General features: G+C 32.2%; 1 protein-coding gene across 2 annotated transcripts in view; it reads left to right on the plus strand.

The window, feature by feature from the left end:
* The window catches only part of GLRA3 (glycine receptor alpha 3), a 146,381-nt gene extending 138,163 nt beyond the window's left edge, over nucleotides 1-8,218 (plus strand). For both annotated transcript variants that reach the window (XM_081075682.1, XM_081075683.1), the window contains one exon: nucleotides 412-8,218. In XM_081075682.1, the coding sequence (XP_080931808.1) occupies nucleotides 412-684 (273 nt within the window). In that variant the 3' untranslated portion in view covers nucleotides 685-8,218. The remainder of the gene's footprint in view (nucleotides 1-411) is intronic.
* The last annotated feature ends 19,743 nt before the right edge of the window (nucleotides 8,219-27,961 follow it).

The following is a 27,961-nucleotide window of genomic DNA, read 5'->3' on the forward strand; positions in this document are numbered from 1 at the left end:
TTTAGTAAATGATCCTGTTATTTTCCACTTTAACATCATATATTTACCCATTTAGACACATAGTTATAAAAATTTAGTATATAACATCCTATCCCGATAGGTTTTTTCTTTCTCAGTTTATTTAGATATTCTAGAAATACATAGAAAATGCCAGAATGTTTAGTTTTTCCATTAAAACATATCATTTGAAAGTTTCATAGTTCTTAATGGTCATATCTATTTGATGCAGCGGAATCAATAAATAACACTTAAATGGGAAAAAAGCAACTTATCTTTACAGGCTTAAATTATCTGTTCATTACAATAATGTTAACATTTATCATAATAAAGCTTAAGTTATCATTCTGAAATGCCTGTTATATATGCCCTATTCTATGACTAAAGTGTTTTCTTATGTTTTTCTTATGACAGGATGATGAGGTAAGGGAAAGTCGATTCAGCTTTGCAGCCTATGGAATGGGACCGTGTCTGCAAGCAAAAGACGGTGTGACCCCGAAGGGCCCAAACCATCCTGTCCAGGTGATGCCCAAAAGCCCTGATGAAATGAGGAAGGTCTTTGTCGACAGGGCCAAGAAGATCGATACCATCTCCAGAGCCTGCTTCCCATTAGCCTTTTTGATTTTTAATATTTTCTACTGGGTTATCTATAAAATTCTTAGACATGAGGATGTTCATCAGCAGTAAGATTAAGTCTCTGGGGACATCAAGTGCAGTCAATTCAAAAGTAAGTGTCTTCGTTGTAGGTGTGCGTGCGCGTGTGTTTGTGTGTGTATGTGTGTATGTGGTGTCAGTGATGACCATTGTATTAAAATGGCATAGAGTAAGGTATTATTATGATTTGCTGTGCAAAGTCATGAGGCAGATTAAAACTCTTTTAATGGATACAACATATATATATATATATATACATATATGTATAAAATGGACATTCTATTTCATATTAATTTTAGAGTATCTGCTCTTTCACAGTAAATCACATAAGTGGAAGTATTACTGCCAATGTGTTTGTATGCTATATAATATCACGTATTAGTACATGTGAAAACTACTTAGGATTCCTTGATTTTTAATTCAATAACATTAAATCTTACAACAGTAAAATTTGCACAATAAACTTTATAAAAGGAAAAAGGAGAAATGTTGAAGATAAAAAAAGATTAATACCTTGAGGCTTTAAAATATTTTCTTATACTGTAGTTACAAAATAGAAAAATAATCAGTTAATTCAGTGGAAAACTCAAATCAATTAATAGAGAACTATACATACAAATACTATTGGACCAACTTATATAATAATGAAACATATTCAAATTAGAAGATTAAAATAAAAAAACTTGTATTTTATATTAAATTTAATGTTTTAAAATACTCAATTTCCCTCTTTGGAAATTTAAAGTGAATGGCTTAAGAGATCACATTATATAAAATATCTACTTTTCTTAACTTTATATATGTCTATGAATGTAGTGGAAATACTGAAAACAACATTATTGTGTTTAAATAAAAGTGTTACAGCTATGTATTTTTAATTATTGCCAAACTGAAAAATTCAAACCAGCACCCTTGTTTTGTTAGATTTTTAATAGCTGCTTAATTGTCTGTACATAATTATGTTTAATGTTTTGATATAATTGAACACAGTTCAGTAAGACTTTTATATTTTAACTTAGAAAGAGACTTTAAAATTCAACAGGATTATAGTATTTACATTTTGATAATAATTTAATGGAAATAAAAATGGACTTACGAAAGATTTTTTAATAAGAACAGTTTTCCCATCAAAATTATATGAGTTCAATCTCTTAGCTCCAAATGTTAGGAGGGAAGATTTTAATTTTAAATTATATAAATAAGTAATTTCTATAAAGTGAGGATTGATTGTTTTTATATTTCTGAATCAGTGATTTCAATATATAAACCATTCACTAGATGTGAATAATTTTAAATACAATTTTTACTTAAACTATATCAGTAACCCCATGGAATTATTTCAACTAAAATAGAGCATGCACTCATTTTGTGCAGAGTAATTAAGTGTAATTAAATATGTGATAGAGTTCTTGGTTAAATTGAACCAGACTCTGTTTCTTTTTTCAGTTTTGCTATTTTTTGCATTTTTTTTTTATCAGTCATGTTGTATTTTAAAAAGCCCTCGCATGCTTTTTAGATATGTGTAATTATTGGTCAGATTCGCTAAGTGGAAACTCAACATACCAAATTATTACCAGAGAAAGATTTAAACACTAAGATAACGATTGACTCAGATTTAAGAGGGAAATATAAGCCAGTTCTCGAACCAGATGGTAATCTTTTCTGACCTTTATCCACCTCAAACTAAAAGCAAGAACTGCCATTTAAAACTCAAAATTTCTCAATGGTACTGAACTTTGGTCTATCCAATTGTAGTTTTTAAAAATAACGTTTTAAAAAATAATGTATAGCAAGCAATTTTTGCTAGTAAAAGACAAAATTTCCCTCCTTTATAAAAATTTAAAATACTGTTACGAAAAACAATCATCATATTTGTCATTAACTGTAAATGCAACCACCGAAAGAAGTAATTTCTAAGTACCTTAATTATTTTGAGGTCTGTGCACCCAAAAGTTAAACATATGCTTCTTCATTTGGTGTGTATGAACCAAAATCATGAAAATGTATTCTTGTTCTAAAGGTAGATTAGAGCGAGATAGTTTGTGTTCTCGGAGGATAAACTGGTTGGTTTGAAGTAATGAAAAGCTGCACTGCCTTATTGTTTCTGAAATACTTGAATACATTTTTCTACACGTCACACATCTTATTTCAAAAGTTCTTCATCATTACTCAAATTGAGTGAATTCTGCCAGAAACAAACAAAAATAGAGCGAACTTACGAGTACGTCCCCCAAAAAGTTCACAGACATCACTTGTTTTCATATTTGAGAATATTAAAAATATCTCTTTCTTAAACCTGAAATTTGGAATATAAAAATACTAGCCATGAGACAACTTGTCAGCAGGGGCATTGGTATGGTAGAAATTTATTCCAAAAGTTTTATACTTTACTCATGTATGTATTCTTATCATCGTCTTACTATGATAAGAAAATACTCTGACAGCCTTCATTGGTACAGCAACAGTGACATGGCAAATATGGCTAAATCTAAAACGTTTTAAAGAATGTATCCCCTCTAATGAACACATATAGATCCTTTAAAACTGGAAAATTACATTGTAATTAGCATCTTGAAGTAGGATTTGCCTCAATAAGCCCTAATATTTCAAATTAAACCAACCAGGAAATTGTCAATGGTGAGAAAATAAAAATGTGTGCATACACACTAACTAGCTACACATAAGTTGCAATTCTAATATGGATATTCTGAAATATTTTGAAATAGCCACATTAGAAAGTTTGTAATTTTGGTATAGTACATGAAGTTTATTTCACTTTCTAAAATAATTACCTATCTAGGCCATTGAATTCTAGGGTTCCACAGTATATGAATTTTTAGGAAACCTTGTATGATAGCATATATGTACCACCCTTCTCTTTCTTTCCCAATCATTAAAATTGGCGTTCAACGATAGTGAGGACCTAGAACTTTTTTTTTATAACTAAAAATAGATTCCAGAAAGAAATTGTAAAAGTGAGACAGAGTCTTTAAAATATCTTCAGCTTTTCTGGATGTTTCTCCATCCAGAAATTACTCACAACTGTTCACCTGGAGGGCCCATCGAACTCCTAGTTGCTATATTTAAGGGGTCATTGTGACTCCTTATTCTATAATTAATTTCTATTCTATGGACATATTCTAATATCTTTACCTTAATTTTGAATTATAAATGCTTTAAAATTTATATATCCCCAAAATGCATATGTTGGGTCTATGAATTCCCAGGATCTTATGAAAGAAAATGGAATTTTAGAAAAAATGTGAAAAAAAATGAGCCAACATGTTTCACAGAAGAGCACAAGTTGTTAACTACTTTAGCACTCTGTGCATTTAAGTAGTTATGATTTTAAGAGAAAAATGGGGGTATCTTCCATGCTATCTCCTTTTCTGAATGTCTTTCATCCCATTTTTAAAACACACACTTTTCTATTCTTAACATGATATACCTCAGCTTGCTAGTCACTTTGAAGAACTGAATATTATATTGGCAGCTAAATTTTCCTTTCATCTATAAAGTATACATTCCATGAAATGGACTCAAGGGAATGTGGGATTGGCCAACATTAAAAGTAGAAAGTACTCTCAATATTGAACGTAGGAAATTGGCAATATTGAAATTCACAGGTGTCCCCTAACAATGACTTAGAGCGCTCTAAGAAAGAAATTCTGAGAAGGAAAATATCCCACAGTCTTTACACCAATCAATCACTAACCACCTTTGAGGTTGCATCTCCTTCTCCAAAATAGATTTGACATACTTTGCAACATAGATAATAGCAAAAACTCTCAAAATTTATCAGCACATACCATCTGTATTTCTCATCTAGTTGATGGTGAACTAGTAAGAAAAGCAAGCCGTTCCAAGTACACAGCCTGAACATATTCATAGCTCATCAGTGTTCATTAATGCTGACAAGGCAAAGACTAGGAAATAATGGACTTGACTGAAACACATTAAGAGAATAAGTAAGGTTTCTACCCACAAGACATTTTCATTTTACCAGTCTATTCAAGGCAAATATAATCAAAGGAAATATAACCTTTAAACTAATAACTATCTTAGTTTACTGAGGGGATTAGTCAGAAATTATCTTAGTGACTCAGAGAATATTGTTCATCTTTATAATTGCAAGCTTGTCTTTTGATTTAAATCCAGTTATGATAACTACATCTTTCTTGTTAATTTTTGGGTATTCAGTTTTTGAACTAGATAATTTTATTGCTTATGTTTGGCTTCTGGACCAAGTGACATGCTATTATAGAGGTTTTGAAACTTTTAGCACAATCAGCTCTGACTATAAATTTAACTTGCACTGTCAGTTCCTGGATTCATGGGCATTTCAGAAAATAATATAGTTGAGAAAAACCGCACAATTTTTTTTCTGACAAATTTTCATATCTTTTAAAACTGTATCCAAAATTGTCTGATCTACTCAAGCAAAATTAAAGGACTTTCTGGTGCAGTTTTTTCAAAGAATTTTGACAAGACTACTTTCTTTTACTGAACCTGTCTGAATAATGGACAGTGGAAAGGTATGGCCTTGCAGATTAGAATTCTATAAAAGACTGAAATGTTGAATAAAATTACAGTCAATGACAACAATAAAATGTTGAATAAAATGATAAGTCTTCTTCTCCACAATTCCTTTATAATTCCTTCCTGCCTCCTCAATTTGGGGCCACAATACCATTCATAGCACTGAAGGAATAGTGTCCATCTCAATGATCACAGCATAATAACCTTTAACCAGGCACACATTCTCTCTAGTTTCTATGACATATTTTAGACCTTGAAGTTTATCAACTTATCATTTTGACATTTTAAAGGGATGCTAAAAACGATAAGAATTACAGCTTGTAGCTATAAGACAATCTGGTGCTTTTTAATACAATATTTTAGAAAATACAGTACACACACACACACACACACACACACACTCACATACACACACAGGTTCCTTCTTGATTGAGTGCAAATGAAATACCCATAATACCAATTGCACTTTTATTCCTTTCTAAGAGATGTCTTTCTCCGCAGATACATTGATTTTTATTTTCTTGTCCATGTACTACAAAGAGTGCTAAAATATAGCAATCCTAGTTTATTTTCATTGTTGTATAAACTCTTCATGAATAAATAAGCAGCGTGCACTAGGAATTGTATTAATTTAATAAACTTTAAAATTAAACTTTAATCCCAGTCCCCATTCCTCTTTAAAAACTTGCTGATGCTAAAAAGTGAATTTCCATAGGAAAACAGTTGTTACTCTAAATACTTAAAAAGTAAAGATAAGCATATTCTTCCATAACATAGATACTTAGAGCCCATGCATAATATATAACTTTCTAGGATTTAAAAATAATAGGGGCGGGAAAATATTCTGGAGAAGCTTCTTCCAGAAATTAGGCCAAAAGATAGAGAGATCTTGAGCTAGTAGCTAGGATCTTCTTACTTGTTTTTTTCTTCCACTCTTTCCATCTTAATCTGCCTTCATCTCATTCCTTTTCCCTTTCTTAAACACACACACACACACACACACACACACATTCATGCATACACACTTATAATTACATGTTGTTAATGGGATAAATTCCTTCAAATTGAAAATGCAAAGGAAGTTAGCTTTTCTGGACAAAGGTCCATAATTCTGTCATATGTTTTGCAATATAACTGGGAATTGAGCAGTGAAGTCATTTGATTTGGCCATCTCTTAGTTACAAAATCACATTTTGCCTCAACAGCATATGAACAAAGCTACATGGACTAAATTTTTTTCCCACTATTAACAATAGAATACTAAAATACTACTTGGGCTGTCTTTGGAGAATGACTACATACTGTCAAACAGTTCTTCCAAAAGACAACTACTAATAACTAATAATACTGGATGATTTTGTAGTGTTGTAGGCAGTTTCCTCAGTATTTTTTATGCTTTACACATAAGCAAAATAGGAAGAGAATTTCAAAGGTGGTGAAGTATGATTTTTAAAAGAGTGGTTCTGAACACTGTTCATCAGAAGTCTTTATGCACTTTAAAAAATATATACATGCTAGTGTTCAACATGATTCAATCATCAATTAAACAAATATTTGTTGAGCACTTTGTATGTGCCTGAAACTGCACTAAGTGCTGAATTCAGTATTTTTGGAGTAAGACATTAACTTCTGATTATTGACAAAGTTCCACAAGTGAGAACAATTGACATGAACATACAAAAACCTATGGCCTGATAAGACTCAATTTAACTCTGAAAATTGTATCATTTTTTTTTTCAAATTCACTGACCTGTCCCTTATTTATATCCTTAGAATTAAAAGAAATTTTTGAGGTGTTTCAGTTCAATGACAGAATCTTCACGCTTACATTCCTGCTACAAAATTATCCACATTTTCCTAAAACTCTTAGAGCAACAGGTAGCTTATTACTTTGAGGGTAGCCTGTTCCATTGTGACATGTCTCTAAATTATTTTTAAAAAATAGAAAGTTTATCTTCATCAAGAAATGACTTTTACTTCATAAATTCCAAATTACTCCACTCCCTTAACACAGCACATCATGTATTTTTTTCATACCTGCTGCCTATGTTTAGTTCAATCAATATCCTTTTCAATCCCTTATCACTAGCTTTAGTTTTACTTAAGTCATTCATAAATGCACTTTAAGTGTTAAACAATGAGGATATATTTTCAGGATTATAAGATAATGAAATATAAAAGTGTCTAAAGAAATAGTAATTGATAAAAATTTCTATGTAAATTATTCACATTAACTTTAAATGTTTTCCTATAACTTAGCAATAATTTTAAATTACATATTTGTGCATTTCAGGATATGAAGATATCAATGTGAATTAAAAAAATCAATGTGAATTAAAAATAAATAAAACATCAGCTAAACATAATTTATATTTATATAGTAAAACTATAATAAAAATATAATGATTTAAGTTGTTTTCAGGTAGTTTTAGCAAAGGTGGCTTCAGGCAACCACACATTATCCAGCGTGGCTTGTTACTGTAAATGAATAGGTAAGGAGCTGTGGATTAAAGGCCAGGAAAGACTCTGGATGTAAGATTGTGTTTGAAGATGCTTGAGTAATTTTGCACTTTCATCTCTATGTATTATGTAATGGTCATTCCTTAAATTTGTATTTTAATACTTGATTGATGATAATACTGGGGGGAAATAGAGTGAATATCCTGCCATTCTATGAACATTATATAATATGCTGTGGAAAACAAAAGGAAAAGAAAATGTGTCATATATTTTCAATGCACTACCATCTTAATATCATATATAGTGATTTATTATTAGTGACTCAAGATGTTTGAAAGACTACCAAAAAAAGTATTGCTATTTTATGATGTTAATTATTTTTCTGTATATTTAAAACATGTCTTCCTGAGTCTGTGTCTATATATCTTCCTGTCCAGATGATGTCATATTTTTTTAGGAAATTATGCTGAAAATATATTTAAATATTTATGCATGATTTTAACAACTTATTTCTCCTTATGTTATCTTTAGTCCAATTCTGCAGCTAACAAACTCTCTAATCAGAGTCATTAACTCATTCATATACAGTGTGTGGTATTTATCGTGTAACTGTAGATAATTTGATCAAAAACAATAAAAATTAACACTTTTCAAGAAAATGGTTACCTCTTCTGTCCCATTTTTATAAAGAGGAAATTTTATCAAAGGGTCATATTGTTTTCTTATAAAAGTCATATCACATTTTTGTTCTGATGGAAACTATTATGTCTAGATTATAAACCAGTAATATATCATTAAGAGAACCTTTATATATGCATTTCATTATAAAAAAAAGTACAAGAAGGAGTATGGTGAAGAGAACTTTTATACTCAGGATAGAATGAGAGAAGATGTGTAACTGTCCTGAAAAATGACTTGGCATTATTGTATTTATAATATTTGTTTATTTGAAAGCCTTTTCCTTAAAACCTATGTATTGAATAAACCACTTTTACTTAACTTGCCCATAGAGACCATTTCAAAAAGGATTGCTAGGCTGCATTTTTTTTTTTTTAATCTGGTATTTCAGCTTGCTTTTTACCTCTACACAGTTAGGGTGGAGTTTAGTGATAGAATAATTGTAAAACTCATAGACACAGACAATAGTTTAGTGGTTACCAGAGGGTAAGGGGGTCGGGGGTGGGAGGTGAGGGTAAGGGGGATCAAATATATGGTGATGGAAGGAGAACTGACTCTGGGTGGTGAACACACAATGGGATTTATAGATGATGTAATACAGAATTGTACACCTGAAATTATGTAATTTCATTAACAATTGTCACCCCAATAAATTAAAAAAAAAGAATAATTGTAAAACTTAAGAAAAAAGAATGTATAAATTTAAGAAAATATTGCCATATGGTATGATAACTTGACTCATTTTTGGAGTATCTATAATTTATGTCTTTTATATTTATTGGCTGCCTAAGGCTCAGGAAAATTGATAGATTGAGAATTCCTTGCTAAGTTGGCATTATGGTTTTTTCTGACGAGCTGACCTTCACTAACTGCTTGAGTTGCACTAGAATGGTTCATATCATAATGTCAGCGGAAACTCTTGACTGAAATGCTGCTATAGAATCAGGCAAGTTCATATGTAAGTACAAGAGCTAGAGGTACGTGTAGGTGATATCTGCTTAAATAAAAATGTATATAAATAAGCATAATATAATTATAACTTATTGGTAAGCTATGATTTTTAAAAAATCAATTTGTACTTGCCTGGTTTGAAATATTTCCATTATTCTCATTATATTCATCATTTTCAATACTACTAAATTAGTTACTTTTGTCTAGGCATTTTATCACAACTTACTTTTGCTGATAGCTGCTTTCTTCCTTAATAATCTGGTTTTCTATTCTTGTTTGTAATTTTGTACAATTACATTGTTAACTACCCATCTGTGGCAATCTTAATTGGAATGAGGCATAGTTACTGAACTATAATGTCCTATAAATATTTTGATATTTTGTTTTTCTGTTTCCTTATATTTGACCCCCTGGTGTTGTCTTATCAAGTTCACTCAATCACACTGTGACCTGGAAGCTGGGCTGTGAAAGAAGGCTCACTCATAGTCCATTCTGTGATATAAGGAATGAGTCGCCTAAAAACTTGTTCTCAAAACAATGAATATTAGGTAGAAATCAAATAACAATGTTTATTTGTGTAGCCTAATTGCTTTTGGTCTTCCAGACAGGTCTCCGTTTTTAAGCAATTCATAAAAAAAATTATTCTTTCAATCTTTCGAATTGATATCAAATTCTGCCTCATTCTGAGGAAAAATAAAAAAGTACTAGACTCTTCTCAATGGTCGGTTACAGAAATAATTGTATTTATAGATTAATAGGGTCTTTTTGGAAACAACTACTGCCTCTCAAAAAAGTAATTTTGTACAGATTGACCTTGCTTGAAATACTTATTCTATGAAAGATCATTCTTGTGAGTGTAACCTTGTATTTCCTAAGTGACAAAATAAAAAAAGGAATAAAATATAAACAAAGTGAACTTATTCAAATTTCCAAATTATTTAAAACTGTAGAAAATCCAAAAGCACAGATTTATTTTTTCAAATGCCAAGAAGTTGCTAAAAGAAGGTTGATAATGGATTATTAAATCCCTTGAAAGAAATATAGTTGTAGTCTGTCATTTTGTATTTAATAAGTACCAGAATGGACACTAGAAGTCTACCTGGTGATAATTTATTTATTATCTCTGCGTGCTTTCTTTGTTCTCCTCCTCATCATCAACAAATCTTTTGAGTCCTTACTGATTAGGCCATGAAAACCTCAAGGAGTAGCAAACAGGAAAGCTTCCTCCGTGTTCAGGAGCAAAGCAAGGAAGGAAATAACATCAGCAAGAACCATATTTCATGGCGAAGAGGCTTATTTTATGCACAATTTATGCTAGTACTATTTCTAGGTAATCAATAATCTCTAAACAATTCTCAGTCTTTCTAAAATTATGGAATTTAAATTGATTTGTTGCACATAGTAAATTAAAATATTTTTCCAATTCAGGTTACTGACTTTCCTGTTTTGAATTAAAACAATGAGACATAAATGGACATAGTACTTTCTTCATAATTTACTTTGAATCTAAAGAATCAGAACCCATTAGTCGATGCCAAATTGGTTATCTTAAAAATATCATTTTCATAGTCTGTGAAAATTAACTAAGGAAAATATTAGGACAAATGAAAAAAGATGTTATTTTGTATTATAAGAAATACATCTAGGAAAAATATGATCATATGACTTATTCACCTAGCAGACAATATAATTTTGTTTCTAAAAGGAAAAATTAAAAAGTAATATTAATGTAATAGAATTTAATATGGCTGACTGTTACATTGTTTTTAGTTATGCTAAACATGCATACTTTTAAATATATATTGTATTCTTATGCAACAAAATATGAGTTCATACGCCATGTTCATCAGCATGTTTAAATTCTTAACTGATCAAAAGGTTTGATTCTTATGACTCAGAAATATAGTTGCAGAATATGAAAGCTAATAAGCAGTTATCCATTTTAATATCATTATTCTGTCCTCTGAGTTATTTCCTGAGATAGCCCAACCCTTTGGTATCCTTAGTAAGCATTAAGACTACTAACTCAGTACATACTGAAAGGTTTTCACTAAATGAGAAAATCACAGACAATAACATGCTTTGTGCAAGTCCCCAGAATTGTCTAAAGAACAATTACTCAAACCCAGAATTGGAGTGTTCTTTTAAATTTATTGGGGTGACAATTGTTAGTGATATTGCATAGATTTCAGGTGTACAATTCTGTATTACATCATCTATAAATCCCACTGTGTGTTCACCACCCAGAGTCAGTTCTCCTTCCATCACCATGTATTTGAGGAGTTTTTTTAATCACCTATAAGTTAAAAATTTAGATCATATTCATAAGGTATGTAAAGCTATTATATTTTCAAAGATTACACATTCTTTTATCTTATAACTGTAAGCCACACTGGGCCTAAACCACAAGATGGCTCCCTCTCTTTGGTTTGGGAATTGTAAATGTCATTTAGAATGAGGAGGTTAATTTCACGAATGACTGAGGGCAATATTTTGGCATAAAAAAGTGTATGGAAGTGAAAAAAAATTATACAAGTCAGTACAATTCTTTTCTTTAACAGTTTTATTAAATAGAGTTTTGAAGGATAACCTACTCAAAACTTTTAAAGTGATGAAATGAAGCCTAAAGATATAAAGCAATTTTGCTCAACACTAATGATCCTAAGAACTATTAAAGCCAGAGCTACACTCTCAGTTGGTCCTTGTTCTAGATCTTCAAATTGAAGTAAAAGGGCCCTGGTTTGCTGGGATCAGACTATACACAATGGAATACTACTCTGCCAAAAGAAAAGATGAAATACTGCCATTTGTGACAACATGGATGGATCTTGAAATTATTATGCTAAGCGAAATGAGTCAGACAGAAAAAGTCAAGAACCATATGACTTCACTCACATGTGGGATATAAAACTGAAAGCAACAAAAGAACAAGACAAACAAAGAAACAAAAACTCATAGACACAGACAACAGTTTAGAGGGTAAGGAGGGAGGAGGAATGGTAGAAGAGGGTAAAAGGGGTCAAATATATGGTGATGGAAAGAAAACTGACTCTGCGTGGTGACACACAATGTGATATATAGATGATGCATTATAGAGTGGTATAATTGAAACCTATGTAATTGTACTTACCATGTTACCTTCTGACAACCTTCTGACTAATTAGTAGCTTCAATGTACTCTGGCTTTTGTTAAAAATAAAATCTCTTCAACTACAGAAAAAAAGAAGTTACAAGATAAATATTAACATCTTCCTGAAGTGACAATTTTACCATAAAGTTTGAGAAACTTATATCCTGAAAGAAATGTACAGTTAAAATGAGTATAAAATATGAAACAAACAAATTTCAGTGTTATAGAGGGAAATCTGCCGCAGGTATCCATTTTATTTCCCACACCCATTTCATTAAGGGTTCTTAGTGGAAATACAGTCTCTCTTAAGCTAATTTAAGAAGTATAAATAAAGGGTTGACACTACTGAGGATATATATTAATTTTGAAGTCAAGAAAATATGCTCAAGGGCCTCATCATCATTCATACCCTAAGTTCATGTTCCACTTCCCTGTGCTTCGTTTATGTCAACTTACTCTACCACAATTGACTGTTGGATGCCAAAAGGTTGGAAATGCTAGATGTAGGGACAACTTTACATGAAAAGAGAGACAAAGAAAGTTCTTACATAGTCTCTCCATCATCCCAGCATATGAAAAACCGCCATCTTAAAATACTGACATAACATTTAATTTCTTTGACTGAGTTAACTGGTCACTAATTCAGTAGAAGATATAACTCCAACATGTCAAATATTTAAGAGAAATAATCCATGGGAAATTAAATTATGTTGTCAAGATGACAAAGGTTTGGTCATGTAATTTGCCTGTTTTAATGTGTAATGTAAAAATTGTGTCTTAATTATATTATTTAAACCACAGAAACAAAATTTTGTTCATTTACATGTGTCCTTTTGCTATTTCTTTCTGGCTTTCAATATATGGCTAAATTTCATTCTTAATTTCAATTTCTATTTAATAATAAATTAGAACTATTTTAACTACACATTTAAAACTTTCATACCATGCATGAATCTAATTTTGAACAGCATTTGGATAGAATTCATTTATTCATCTTTGCTCTATGTTATTCCAAAGAAAAATGAAATATATCATAAATCAACTGTTGTACATGGCAAAATTATAATTTAGGGAGAAAACTTATAAATATTTAATCTACACCTTCAACTTCAGAATAAGTGAAAAATACAGGAATTGTCATCCATGTTTGAAAGACCATGCTGAATCTGCTAAAATTATAATATAAGAGAACCATGAATCTGAGAAAGTGAACATGAAATTATTTTAATCAAACTAACGTTTAAAAGTTAATGTTTGTGCCTGTGTTCTTTATTATTTGCCCTTGTGTCTTTCTTCAAGTGTGTTTATTCTTCAGTAAATTCATGATGCTTTTATTATTTGTTTGATGTCAGCTTAAAAGTTGAAACTGTAAGTTCATTTTAAGTTTCTGTATATTAATAATAACATTTATTTAAGATGCTGTTGAAATTTATAAACTCTGATAAGCTGACATTTTTAAAAGCTGAAAAACAAGCACATACATCAAACCACAGTCACAGTTGAAATAAATCACAACAGTTTTCAATGAATAGAATAATTTTATATGACTATTTTTGACAAGTTAGAAAGTTCCAAGAAAAATGTTTTGTCTTCCTTTGCTCTTCTACATTCATACCTGCCCTATGACATCATCAGGTTTTAGAATTCAGAGGAGGTTAATGGGTTCAGGGTTCTGGCTGAATATTTACAACACTAAATTAGACATTGGTCCATTTAACAGCAATCTAAACCTTGGCGGTGGCCTAGCAGTTGTCCAGTTACCTCTGAGCCAGATTAATTTCCTCTAGTCATCTCTAGTGAAAAAAACAAGAGTGAGAAAAGAGTGTTCAAGTCTAAAAATAAGTGAATTCTCTTTTATTATAAATGCTAAGTCATAACCTTCTATCTGATATAAGTCATTCAAGCACCCAGACCTTTCCCTAATCACAGTAAATGTCACTCCATGCACATAACCATGAGTAAGCTGTTCTTCATATATAAGAAAACATACTTTTTACAGTTTCTCTATTAACAGAGTTAAATTTTTTAACGAGGGTCAAGATCAATAGAAAACTCACATGTTCTTCCTAATTCGAATCTCTAGTACCACATGACTGTAATTCCTCTGTTTACATGTCCATATTATGAACTGCATTCTTTATAGAACAGGGACCATATGTTATTTTTGTAATCTAAACATCAAGTGCTTGTTTAGTAAGTGATCAATCAATATATGATTGGTTTATAAATAAATTAATGCCAGTTTGCTCAATGGTTAGAGTGCAGTGCTCATAACACCAAGGTCACCAGTTCGATTCCCACATGAGCCAGTGAGCTGCACCCTCCACAACTAGATTGAAAACAACGACTTGACATGGAGCTGATGGGTCCTAGAAAATCATACTGTTTCCCAATATTTTCCAATAAAAAAATAAATAAACAAAAATAAAAATTACTTAATTAATTAATGAAATATAGAAAATTACCAAATGTTGGTTATTGTAGAAATTCAGGTATACGATAGACTTTCAGTAGGTTCATAGCTTAGCTTCATTAAAAATATTCTTTAGAAACTTAAATATAAATATTCTAACTGGGCATAAGCAGTATTCCAGTTTATGGCACATTAATTTGCTTTATGTTTATGCTCCTCTATATTAGATGGAGTTAAATTACCTTTTCAAAATAGATAAATAATGCATTTTAGTGTACCAGATACTTGTCATATTCATAATTTATGGCCCCATACATACCTCAAAGTTGGGAAGTGTAGAATGGAAGAGAATCTGTGTCACAATGTAGTAGTAAGTTTTTATACTAAACACTTAATGTGGTTATAAAGATGTTTTAAAAATATGAAATGGCATTTTATTTGTCCCAGAAAATGATATTATTATAAGACAAACTTTAACTCTGATCTCTACTCTAATAACCACAAAATTCTCAACGTCCAAATTTGCAGTTATTCAGATTATTTATTATGATTTAGTCAAAATATTGTTACCATTACAATGGCTGAACTTCATTTTCTGTTTGGTTTTCTCCAAATTCCCTCCAACCCCTTCACTCCAGATTTTTTAAACTGGTGCAATTCTTTCTAATCAATGTTATCCTCACTTGTTGCTTTCTTATTGAAAAGAAAAGCAGAATTTTTTCCACAGGCAATTCTACTTTGTGAGGCTATAATGTGTTTATAAATATGAAAGTGATAGAAGCTGCCAGTAGCACTCTGCAAAATGGGCTCAGTGCACACACTAATCCTGGGACACGTGAAAAAGCAAGTAAGTGAAAGATTACTAACATTTGCAAAACGTTTCCTTGGTAACAAGTTCATATCTCAGGAAATAAATTTAAAAGCCACTTGCAGCATTTCAAACATTTTAATCCTTTTGCACTAGTGAATTCCAATGGCATATGTTTAACTTAATTTTTGGCAAACATTGCTTCAGTGGGACTACTGGGTAAATATCAAAAACATCTGTGCTATACAATGCAATAAATAGATGGTGTATTATAGAAATGTACACTTGAAACCTGTATAATTTTACTAACCAGTGTCACTCCAATAAATTTAATAAAAAATTTAAAAAAAGAAAATAAATTGTTAAAAGAGAAAAAAATCTGTGGTATATTTTGGGATGTTGGTGATTTACATCAAAATTCAGTATGTTGAAACAAAAATGAAACAAGATAGATTATGTTCTAATTATGTTTGCAAGTAATTTAGTGTGAAAATAATACCTTGTGTTTGGTGTCTACCACTGTTATAAGTATCAGAGGCACAGTGACGTCAACTGGATGTTGTATACGGATATCAAGTCTCTGCCTATTGTCAACTATTTTGCACAATAATAAAACATCCTAAAGAAGATGCAAAAAAAAAAGTGTACCTAACCTAATAGAGATTTACCACGTAGCAAAGATGAGAATAATATGGAAAACTTTCTCAATGGTATTATATAACAAACCATGTACGTCACTGTAGTACCCGGAGGCTAGTTTTGTTATGTCAATTCACCCCTGTGACTCAGAGCTTATGGCATATAAAAGATATGTTAATATGTACATCCCTGAGTCACAGAAGTACTGTGACTCAACATGTTGTTACTGTATATGATAATATGTGATTCTATATGATGGTTCTGGGAAGATTTCAAGGAAGAACAATATTACCTTCTGATATAATCGGTGACAGAAGCAACCAGCATTAACACTTGATCATCCCATTACATTTATAGTCCTTTAGCTATAGATACTTGTGATGATATATATTAAAGACTGAATATAAACCCTGCCTTCAAGAAAAACAAAATTAATTAGTAGATGCAAGATGAATATTAGTACTCACACAGACTATTAAAAGAATTCTACCAGTGTCTTAAAAGGCAGGATAGAAAAGTAGTGAAAAACATGAACATAGAGCCAGACTACCTGAATTAAAAACTTGACTGTACTACTAGGAGAAGATAATATAGCAGCACCATCTCTTTTAGGCAATTTTTAAAAATACTTTTTTGCCTTCATTTCTTGTTCTGTAAAATTTAGATACTTTTAGAATTGTCAATAAAAAAGGAAAAAAATACTTTAAAATAACCCATGAAAATGAAATAGAAACAGCATTTTTATTAGACTCTCAGACTACAAGGAACAAAGGCACACTTGTATTTCATTCAGGTAATAAAGGTGTATTATAAAGATAGAGAGTAAATTGCAAAAATAGTCTTGGCCACTAGAACATAAATACCACAAAGATGAGAGCACACCTGTTCATTAACAAATCCTCCACGGAGAATATGCACTCGGCACATGAGCACTTGATAAGTATTTGTGGAATGAATAAAGTGAAACACTGGAAAGCCAGTATTCTTAGACATTGGGAAGTCATTCAAAATACATACCAAAACACTGGCGATAAATTACTACCTGGTCACATCCTCACAGCAGGCATACACATACTCAGTGGCATACAATTTTAAAGCTATGGGCCTCAGACATACTCTCTCTTTACTTCAACTGCTCTTGTGAATAACAACTGAGTCTTCCCTAGCTTTTTCTCCATGTGTAATGGTTACTCCAGACTTGTTATTTCTCTGTACTTTCTGCTCCAATTACCAACTACTAACTTCCTCAGTAGGTCTCCTAGTCAAAGCCTCCAAACACAAGTATTTAATTGGTTTAGCCAGTCATATTCCAATACAGTCTACTTCTATTAGGTGGAGTTTTGCATCTAGGTTACCTTGTAATCGGTTAGCCAGTTTCTAAATTGGCCTAGCTCGGTTTAGGTAACCACTCCTGGTTTCATTAGAGATATTGGCCAGGTTTCACTAGGAGAGTCATCTAGTACAGATACAGTATAGCTAAACCATGCCATCTGTGTGTAAGAAAACTTCAAGAAAACTGTAAGAACAGCATTGATTTGGAGTCTTCCTAGAGGGGGACTATATACATAGCAAAAACGATGTTCCTTTTTAACATTGTTTAAAAAACATTTTATGGTCTGGAAATCCCACTACTCCAGTCCTTACCTGGGACCTATGAATATTTTTGGATGGAATTGTTTGAGAATAACATGTAGTGTAAGATGAGAAAAGAAATTGAAGATAACTGCTATAGAAAGCTCCATGAAAATCAAGGCATAAGTGTCCACTAGGTTTGATAGTTACAAGGTTTCCTTTGGGAGATAAATTTGGGATAGAATAAGTGAGGTTAAAGCCAGCTATAAATATGATATAAATATTAATGTATTGATTTATAACAACCACCTTAAAATCTTTGATTTTAAGAGGATTCAATGCCATTTTAATAAAAGAGTAAATTACATGCAATAAATATGGCAGTAATGTTGTTTTATGTCTTGGAGAGCACCCACTCTGAATGTAAATAATTCATTTAACCACAAAAAAAAATATTAGTCCTTCTTCCATGCAATATATAGACAATGTATTTAGAAATGTACACTTGAAATCTATATAGTTTTACTAATATCACCCCCAATAAATTTAATAAATAAAAATAAATTAAAAAATTTTAAATTATATAGGTTTCAAGAAGTTTTCTAATTTAGATCAGTATATGAGTGGTGAACTCAGATGGGCTAATCTGGAGTACCAAGGCATGCTATTTTGAAGATACTCTTTATTATAATAAAAAGAGTTTCTTTAAAATTCAATAATTTTCATAAGAATTTAAATGAAATAGATCTTTGCATGAAAGAAAAGAAAAAGAATGTTGATTTTCCCCAGTAGAACAGCAAGTTTCATCAGTTTCCCTGACCCACGAAAAAGTTGACTGTAGCATGCTGTTTTCATGTAAACTTTTACTTATTTTTCTTGACTGTCTCCCGAAATTTACTGCGAATTCCTTGAGAATGTAAGGTTTTTGTTGTTGTTAAGACATGCTCAATGGGGTGTAAGCTTCCAAAATTTCACTAAGAATGTTGACAACTGATTGAGAAATTAATTGTGATCTTGCTTGAAATTTAAAGTAGGAACATTTTGTACCAAGTTGAGAAAATCTTAAGCAAGCAATAACTCTGGTGTGTACCTTAGAGGAACTTATGACACACTCTTGCTTTCAATATTTAAAATTAAATGCGAATGTTCAGCACTATAACATTCCACATTACTTTTTTTGTTTTTGATATAGGACAGTTTTTTTTTTCATAAAAATCATGAGGAATAAGAGGGTTTCCTTTTAGGTAATATATACATGTATTATTGTAACGATTTATTTTAAGAAAGCTAGTGAGGGCTTATTCGTGATGGATAGATAAATTAGAAACAGTGGTGACAGAGAAACCACTTAAGATGTCAGTGCACAAATTAAAACAAATAATCAGCCATGCTGGATATGAGCCAAGGATTTTTGGATGCAGTTACTCCCTTTAGCACTTTCTCCCTTTTTCCACCTCAAGGACTATGCATACTACTTCTTGACTTCTTTGGGGTGCCCATTGCAGGGTTTGAAAAATTCACCCATTCCTGTCCCACAATCCAGGAAGTGAGTCATTACTCAGGCAAACCTTATAGGCTGAAACCAGCATCTAAGGTGAACAGTAAATCAACATCTGGATACTCATATTATCAGATTATAGAAACATGCTAAATATAGTAAATCCATGCTTTTATTGTGGGCTTTTACCTAACTTCCAATGTATTCTATGTATACATCTATTATAACCGCTATTCCCTATGCTATCGCTTTTTTCTCATTCAATGTTCAATACATTTAGAATCTTTCATTATTTATTTATTGTGCCTGTCCCTTTCCTGATCCATTCCTGTACATATGAAGTAATAAAAACAATAAAATCTATTCCAAGAAATACACTGGAACACCTTAACCTACTTCTCTTACTGTCTCCTTTGTTTTGCAATTCTTGGCTCTGAATCCAGTCTTTCAATAATACTTGCTTCTTTCTACCTCTTTGGTTCTAGTTATCTTTCACCTCTCCAGGATTTGACATTCCATGCACTTATATAACTTACAAAATGATTACCCTATGAGTCTGGAACACCTTAAATTAATATAATATTGTAAGTCAACTGTAATTGAAGAAATAAAGAGACTTTCCCACAGCCCCCACTGGCTGAGTTCCCCCATCTTGTTTGTAACATCTTCACTTGGAAAGTTCTAGAAGGGCAAATCTAAGTCATGATTCTGGGAGCAAAAGTATGAGAGCATCTGGCTCAGGTGAAGGCGTGGAACTGCCAAAAGGAAAGAGTCCATCAAGTGGATCTGGACAACTCAGTAACTGTCTCTGCTGCTTGCAATAATTATTTCTAATGCTTTTGCTTGGCATATTTTACACTACTTTACATGTAAGCCACTGTCGTTAATGGTAAGCCCATTTAATATATTGGTCTATAATAACCCTAGAAAATATTTAATCCTTTTGTGCCAGCATATCTTTTTTTATAAATACATTATAGCCTCACAAAGAACTCAGTAAAATTGCTGGGGAATAAAACCTTCTGCCAGTTGAGAATAAAATGACTTTAGGATAATTACTGGAAAACATGAAATGTCATTCCTAGTGTTCCTTCCTTCCAAGATTCTACCAACGACATGACCATCAGTGAGTTCATGAGGCCCAGTTGCCCACCATGGGCACTGATACCTTATGAGAAAATGGACCTAAAGATTTTCTCTTTTCTCATTAGTCACTATGGTCTCTGCAGTATGATTTTTAGAGAACTAAAGAAAACTGCTAACATAAAAATAAAGGGATATACTAGGAAGTCTATACACACTATGCTTGTCAAAAGTAATTTGCCATAAAGGATGGTTTATAGGAGAATCCAGCCACCTCTACTGTGGTTGAGTTCAATGCTGCCCCCAAAACATACTATATCAAAAGGTAAGAAACAATTACAGTAATAATTATCATTTAAAATTTTTACTAATTGCAAAGTATTATTCTAGTTTTTAAAAACACATTGTCTCATTTAATCTTCATGATATCCTATGATGTAGATATTAATACTCCAGTGTATGAAGAAAATGTGGGCTTTTAGATGAGTTAAGTAAAATGCCTAAGATAACATAGCAAGAACATATATGAAAATATATTGACAATCAATATGTGTAAAAGGCAAGGTGTAGTCATGGAGAAAAAGGAATTTAAAATAATGCATTTAGGTAAGTCCTAAGATTTCATTCATTAAGTTTGTGGGGAGATTCATAGATCTGTTAGCTATGAGTAGGGACCTAACTAACAACATACTTTCTCAAAAAAGAGAACCAAAAATCTAAAGTCAACATTTATTTGCCAATTTAAAAAAAGAAAAATTAAGACTATAATACCGAGTATCGTCTCTTCATAGAATGTTATTTTTCACAATTATTGATTCCAGCTCAATTTATTGTTTTTAACAAAATATGTACTGAATCCCTCCATGTGGCATACATCGTCCTACATCCTGGAGATGCAATTGTGAACGAGGAACTCAGGGTCCCTCCTGTCGTGAAGCAAACATTCTAGTTCAGGAAACATACATAAGTGAAATAATCCCAACTCAGGATCAGTGATATACGTGTTACGAAGGGCTTAGACAGAGAACAAAAGGATAGCAGGGGGGTGTCAGGCAAGCTATCTCTGAGCAAGTTTAGTGGACTTCCAATGGTCTGGTCTATCCAGCCTACATCGCAATGACTTGTGAGCTGTTTATTTTCAATGCTGAGAAATTTTGGACAGACTGTAGGCCAAGTTGCCTATTCCACTAACCACACAGACAGGACTGTGTTCTCTTTCCCAGTAACAGTGACTGGCTTGGGGATGAAACCATAATCCAAGCAAGTGCACTCATAATTTGATGCTTTAACAAGGAAGAAGTTTCCATCTTTGTGGGGTGGCTAAGCTTGTAAGAAGTGGGCTGCAGTCATGTTTACAACTTAGAGGGAATTTGTCTAAGAAACTAAAGAGAGAGAGAGAGAGAGAGAGAGAGAGAGAGAGACAGACAGACAGACAGACAGACAGACAGAGACAGAGCCTTCAATAATAAATCCAGTTGTGAGTAAAAACTCAGTCACATGTGTACATTTTAATGTAGGGCCAATAATTGTCCCTGCATTGCTTAAGTTAATTAGTTTGTATTGCTTTCCATATCATTATTCATGGAAGAGTCAAGAATTGTTCACAGGTGAGATTTAAGTTTTGGTATGAATAATGTGAAGGAAATGGTTATGAAGAATACGGACAAAACAACATTTCTGGCAGAGAAAATGGTATGTGAAATTTTTCTGAGGTAGAAAATAATTTTGTATATCCTAGGAAATAATAGTTGTATCACCATTAAGAGAAGGCAACAGAATAATGCCAACTATGAATGACAAAAGTCAACATTGTACTAGAGTTCCTTGCTGACAAAAGAAAAATTAAAAAAAAAAAAAAAAAAGGAAGGGTAGCAGGGTAAGAATGTAAGAGCCAGAACTGTCATTTGTAAATATTTGTTTTCATAGAAAGTGTGAATTTAAATATATATATCCTGTCAGAACAAATAAGAGTTCTGCAGGAATTATGGAGAAAAAAAATCAATATGGGGAAAGATGTGTTTTTACACAACAAAAACATATTAGAAAATGTAACAATATAAAAGGATTCTATTTGTGATAGCAGCAATAAATACAATGTTTTTAGGAACAAAATTAATAAAAGATATAAGAATGCTATACAGAAAAATTATATAATCTTATACATAGACATAAATAAAATTTAGACAATTGGAGAAAGATATTACTAAAGGGAAGATTCAACATTATATATATTTCAATTTCTCCTCAAACTTATCTATACTACTATGCTATTCCAATCAAAATATCTAGGGGATCTTTCATAAAGCTGCTATAGGGGAGGCAAACTTTACCTCTCCCCTCTTAGGATCTTTGATTGAGCCTGAGAATAAATTGACATAAGATAGATTGACAAGAGAAAAGCATACAGATATTTACATGTGCATCAGAGCCCCCAGAAGAAAATAAATACCCAAAGAGGTGGCAAAACCCAAATGCTTCCATAATACATAAACAAAGAAAGGCAATCGTAAAAAAGTAACTAAAACATATGGAGAGGCTAAAGGGAGATTAGTTATTAGAACAACATCTGTTTTTCCGGGCCCAAATGCCCCATCTCTGGTAATAAGAACATTCTTTTCTCCTTGTACAAAGAGGGCATCTTTCACATAGAAGTTTTACCTTCTGCTTTCAGAAAGACCAAAATACCTACTATTTTAATCTGCTGTTTTTCGAGTGCCTTTAGCTCAAAATAATCATTATGCCAAGTAGCACATTTTGGGGTGGCATACTCTGCCACCATTCACTGCAACACTTAATACTAAAATTCATTTGGAAAAATGCAAGTCCCAAAACACTCGAGACAATTTTGTAACCCCGTTAGATCAATCAAGTCATGCTATAGTATGACTAAGGGCATCAGAGTGTCCCAGAGATGTGTGAGTAATGCAGACTCTCAGGCCCTGCCCCAGACCTACCAAATCAGAATCTACATTTTAACAGAATCAACAGGTGATCTGTATTTGACTAAAGTTTTCAAAGCAATCCTCTTGTGCTCATCATTATATCTTCTCTCCATAGATTTAATCTTTTTTGGCATTTGATTATAAATTGAAGTACAGGCTTTCAGCCTCAAAAGCCCAAAACTTAGATGTATTTTCCTTTAATTCTATGATTCACTTAATGAGGTCAAGACCTAGAAAATTTAGATAGAAAATTATAGACAAAAAATTTCTTAATACAGAATATATACAGAAATATGATCCCAAATTAGCAATGTATTTCTGGCATCCTACCCTGCTTAAGGAATACCATATTATCTACTTATTCACTCCCGTAGGTGACTTTTCAGATGAAATATAGAGAAATATTACTATGAGTAATGTCACAGGTTATAAATGCAGCTAAAATATTCAGGAGAGCCATGAGTACCCTCTAATATTTCTGTTGTAACTTTCATTACACTTCCTTTCCTTCTTTGCTCGATGTAATATTTCTTTTTTGTGATTGGCATTCTTGCTCCACTTTGTGGAGGCAGCACCAAGCCCTTACTGGTTTTAAATTTTGACTGCTAAAGTTCCACTCTTCCCTGTTAACTTCCGTCTCTGTTATCCAGAGGTCAAGATCCTGAGACAGTGCTTTGTTTCTTCCAGAATCACAGCATCACCAATGTAACCTAGTAATATTTGTACAGCGAAATGAATGTGATTTTTCTTCTTTGCATTTCCTTTTACCCACCTCATCCCTATTCTACACAAGCCATGCTTTTGCCTCACGGTCGTTCAGGAATGCTAGGAAAGAATGCAAATGTAAAGAAAGAGTCAATATTCTGATTTTAAGATATAGAATAAGACTTTTGAGACTACAATAAGCCTATAGACTTAACTAGAAAAGTTTTGTCAAAAGAAAGATTTTCCAAATACTTTAGGCTCCCAATAACATAACAGGGGCCAGTATCTGGTCAAATTGACCATTGAGATTCCAATAAATCAGGAATGTATATAAGCTAGGATATGACGTAAGGAGAATCTTGCCTTAAGGGAAGAGTGTAAACTCACCTGTTCCACTATCAGGGAAATGTAGAAGTTTTAGGGAGGCAGAAAGAAAGGGACAGGAGTGGGGTGAGAAATAAATGTCCCCTCTGAGGTGAATTCTCAAAGAGGATGTGTAAGTCAGAGGGAGAGCTGAGAGTAGAGGGCATTTGTGTCCCATTCCCCATGTAAAACTCTGAGTAGGGTAATGTCTATTGTGTAGGGTGACCCAACACTAGCACAGGGCTTCTCCAGCAGAGTAGAACTGTAGCCATGGCATGAAGAAGCCAAAAACGATGAAACAGCATCCACATGACCCTTGAGTTCCATGTGGTATAAAAGCGATCCAGGCCACTTATGGGGAGAAGCAGAAAGGTGCAGAGCCACAGTGGTGAGCTGTGAGGTGACCCTGTGAGAATCTGTGAGGTCTGGAATGCAAGTGGGAACATTGACGTGATGGGAAGCCACTCAACTGTTTTTTAACAAAATAACATGGTACCATTTTGATCTGGCTTTCCAAATTCTCCAACTCCAGTTTGCCACTCCATCACCCACGTCCTAGGCTCTGCTCATTCTTATGGTTTTGGGATTTGCCATGCTCTTCATGCCACCTAATGTGTATGCTTTTCCACTTCCTGAAAATTCACTTCTTTCCTCAATTGGCTAGACATTCTAATGCTCTTAACTCAACTCCGGCGCCACATTCTACCCTATGTCTGCCATGACACACCCTCTCTCAGTCACTGCATCCTCTACCTGGTACTAGAGTTCTCTCATCTCTGTTCCCCAAATCCTTGAGATTATCCTCAATTTCTCTCCTGGCACTTACACTAATGCATTATAATTGCATGTTTTCTTCTCTGTCTGCCCTAGACTGATCTCCCTGAAGGCAGAATTTCTTTTTCATCTCTATAGAATTAGCATCTATTAGTTTGGTGCAAAAATTGTTGCGGTTTTTGCAATTACTTTTAACTTTTTAAACTGCAATTACTTTTGTACCAACCTAATAACATAATGCCTGGCCCACCACTTACACTCAATAAAGGTTTCTTGAAAGAAGAATTAAAGAAGGCACAAATCAGGCATGCAGGCCCATCTGATCACAACTGCCTGCAAAATCAGAGTTGACTTTTACTTGGGAGCTGGAAAATAGGTTTTAGAATTCTTAATTTTTGATCTAGTCTATTGTACTTTTTAATAGAACAAATTAACAGTTCATTAATACCAAGTTTTGCTTAAAACTATGATATACAATTCACAGCTAAGTTTACAGCTACATAAATGCCCAGGAATGAGTTATCTTCTCAAAATGGTTGCTTACAGTTGTATTTAGTGTAATTCCAGGCATCTGTCTATTTTTTTTTTTTTTACATTTAATTTCTTTTTTCAATTAGAGTTGACATTCAGTGTTATTTTATATTAGTTTCAGGTGTACAGCATAGTGGTTAGACAGTTATTTAATTTACAAAGTGATCCCCCCTATTAGTCTATTGAAGAAAAAAACCTTCAATTTCTTCTCATTGCAGAGATCTGTCGAATTTCATTCATTCTCACTTGAAAATATGTTTTGCTGCCTTAAATCTCTCTGCTGTAGTTGGATTTAACAGAAATCTGTTTGATAAGAAAGGCTTTTCCACATAAGTTTAGAAATTTCTCTGTTTACATGGCTTCCTTTTCCTCTAAATATGTGATTTTTCCCCCCTTTCTTTCACAGGCAAAATAGAAAATAAAGGAGATCATAACTGAATATTCAAAATATTTGTTAATCACTTTTCTTGTTAATCACTTTTCCTTGTTTTTTTTTTTAAATTGACCATCTCAATCTCCTAATACAGATGTTAAATATTAGTTATGAACATTTCTTAATCTTTGCAAATTTTGCAGCTTCTCCTAAGGGATAGGTTTTATAATTTGTTTCAGAGTCTGATGAAAACCATAGATAAGCTCACAAAAGAAACATAGATAGATATATACATATACTCATAAATACATATCTATACATACAAGATATGTATACATAATTTTGAGAGATCAGTTAACAGGATTTATTTTTCAAAGACACACGGCCTTTTTTCCCCCCTAAGTATTTAAATAGGTGTTTTGTTTATAAAAAGTCTTCAAATATAGTCTTACATTAACTTCCTCATAGAATAATTGATACTTATGCCAAGTATTAAAAGATATATACGCTGATTAAAAACACCTAACCATCATACTTTTTATTGAATTTGTTTTAAAAATACAATTCAGGTATTAAAGTATTTCTCTTATTTGGATTTATTAAAAGGTAATAGAGGAAATTGGGATATTAATAATACCATATAATAAGATTTTTCAAAGCACAGTTTTGTATGTGTTACAACCTGGTTAAGAAAAGTCAGAGATTAGTTTTTCTTCTTTTATTAAGAGTTAGGGAATGACTCTACTTTATTGTAATATAAATTTAAACCAAGTTTGATTGGTTCTCTAATTTCTGCAAATATCCAGAAACACAACACAATAAATGAGACTTGTGAACTTAAGATTTTAGATTATAAATGAACACCGAGAAATATTTATTTTAGAATAAACACCCATACTCATCTTCATGTTCCTTACTCTAAGTATTGGGTTAAAATACTGATTCTAAAGTAAGAGAAAAAAATAAATTTTCTGTTGTCTTTCCTTATCATCAACTTTAAAGAGGAAATGACAAACCACTTCAAATACGACATTATTCAGAAAACTAAAATGACATAAAATAATAGAGTTGTCAAGCTCATAATTTAAAGAAAAATATGAAATAGTAAACATGCAATATAAAATAGGTAATGCACAAATTCATAAAATATAAACATGCTTAATAGCAACATATATGCTAAGTTAGTATGTAGAATAAGGAGAATAACTTACTTATGACAGAATTAATCTGGTAAATATTCTTATTTAAATAATTTTAAGGCTTGGTTAATAAAAGCCATAATAATCCCACATCTATGAGACAGGAAAATCAGTATCACTGAATACTTGTATAATAATAGCCCCAAAGATCTGAAATTTACATAATGAGGGCAGCAAATAGATGCAAAAAAATTATAATAGTACCATCCAACTCTCTTATAATGTCTTTCAGATAAAAACCCAATAAAGTTCAAGTTTATTGGAATTTCATGGCACACATTCCAGAGAATCTTTTGTATATAGTACAAAGAGATTACAATAAGAGTAAGTTGTTACAAAATAAAATAAAAAACACTTTATTCTATGACACTGTAAATTTCATAAGGACGAGAAAACTTGTTCTCTTTACCTAGTTTTATCCTTAATGTGTAGACTTAGTAGATCCTCAGTAAATAATACTGAGAATGAAATGTAGGGAAGACTAAATACAAGGTAGTGCAATGCAGGCAAACTTACAACACATATGAACATTTATCGTACAGGAGGTAATGTGCTAGTAGCTCTAGTAGATGACAAAAAACAACAACAAACAAACAAAAAACACAGCTGTGACAACACCTTAAAGCCATACACATTCAGGAATAACTAGAAT

This window comes from Rhinolophus hipposideros, assembly GCF_964194185.1.
Source record: "Rhinolophus hipposideros genome assembly, chromosome: 16".
Lineage (NCBI taxonomy): Eukaryota > Metazoa > Chordata > Mammalia > Chiroptera > Rhinolophidae > Rhinolophus > Rhinolophus hipposideros.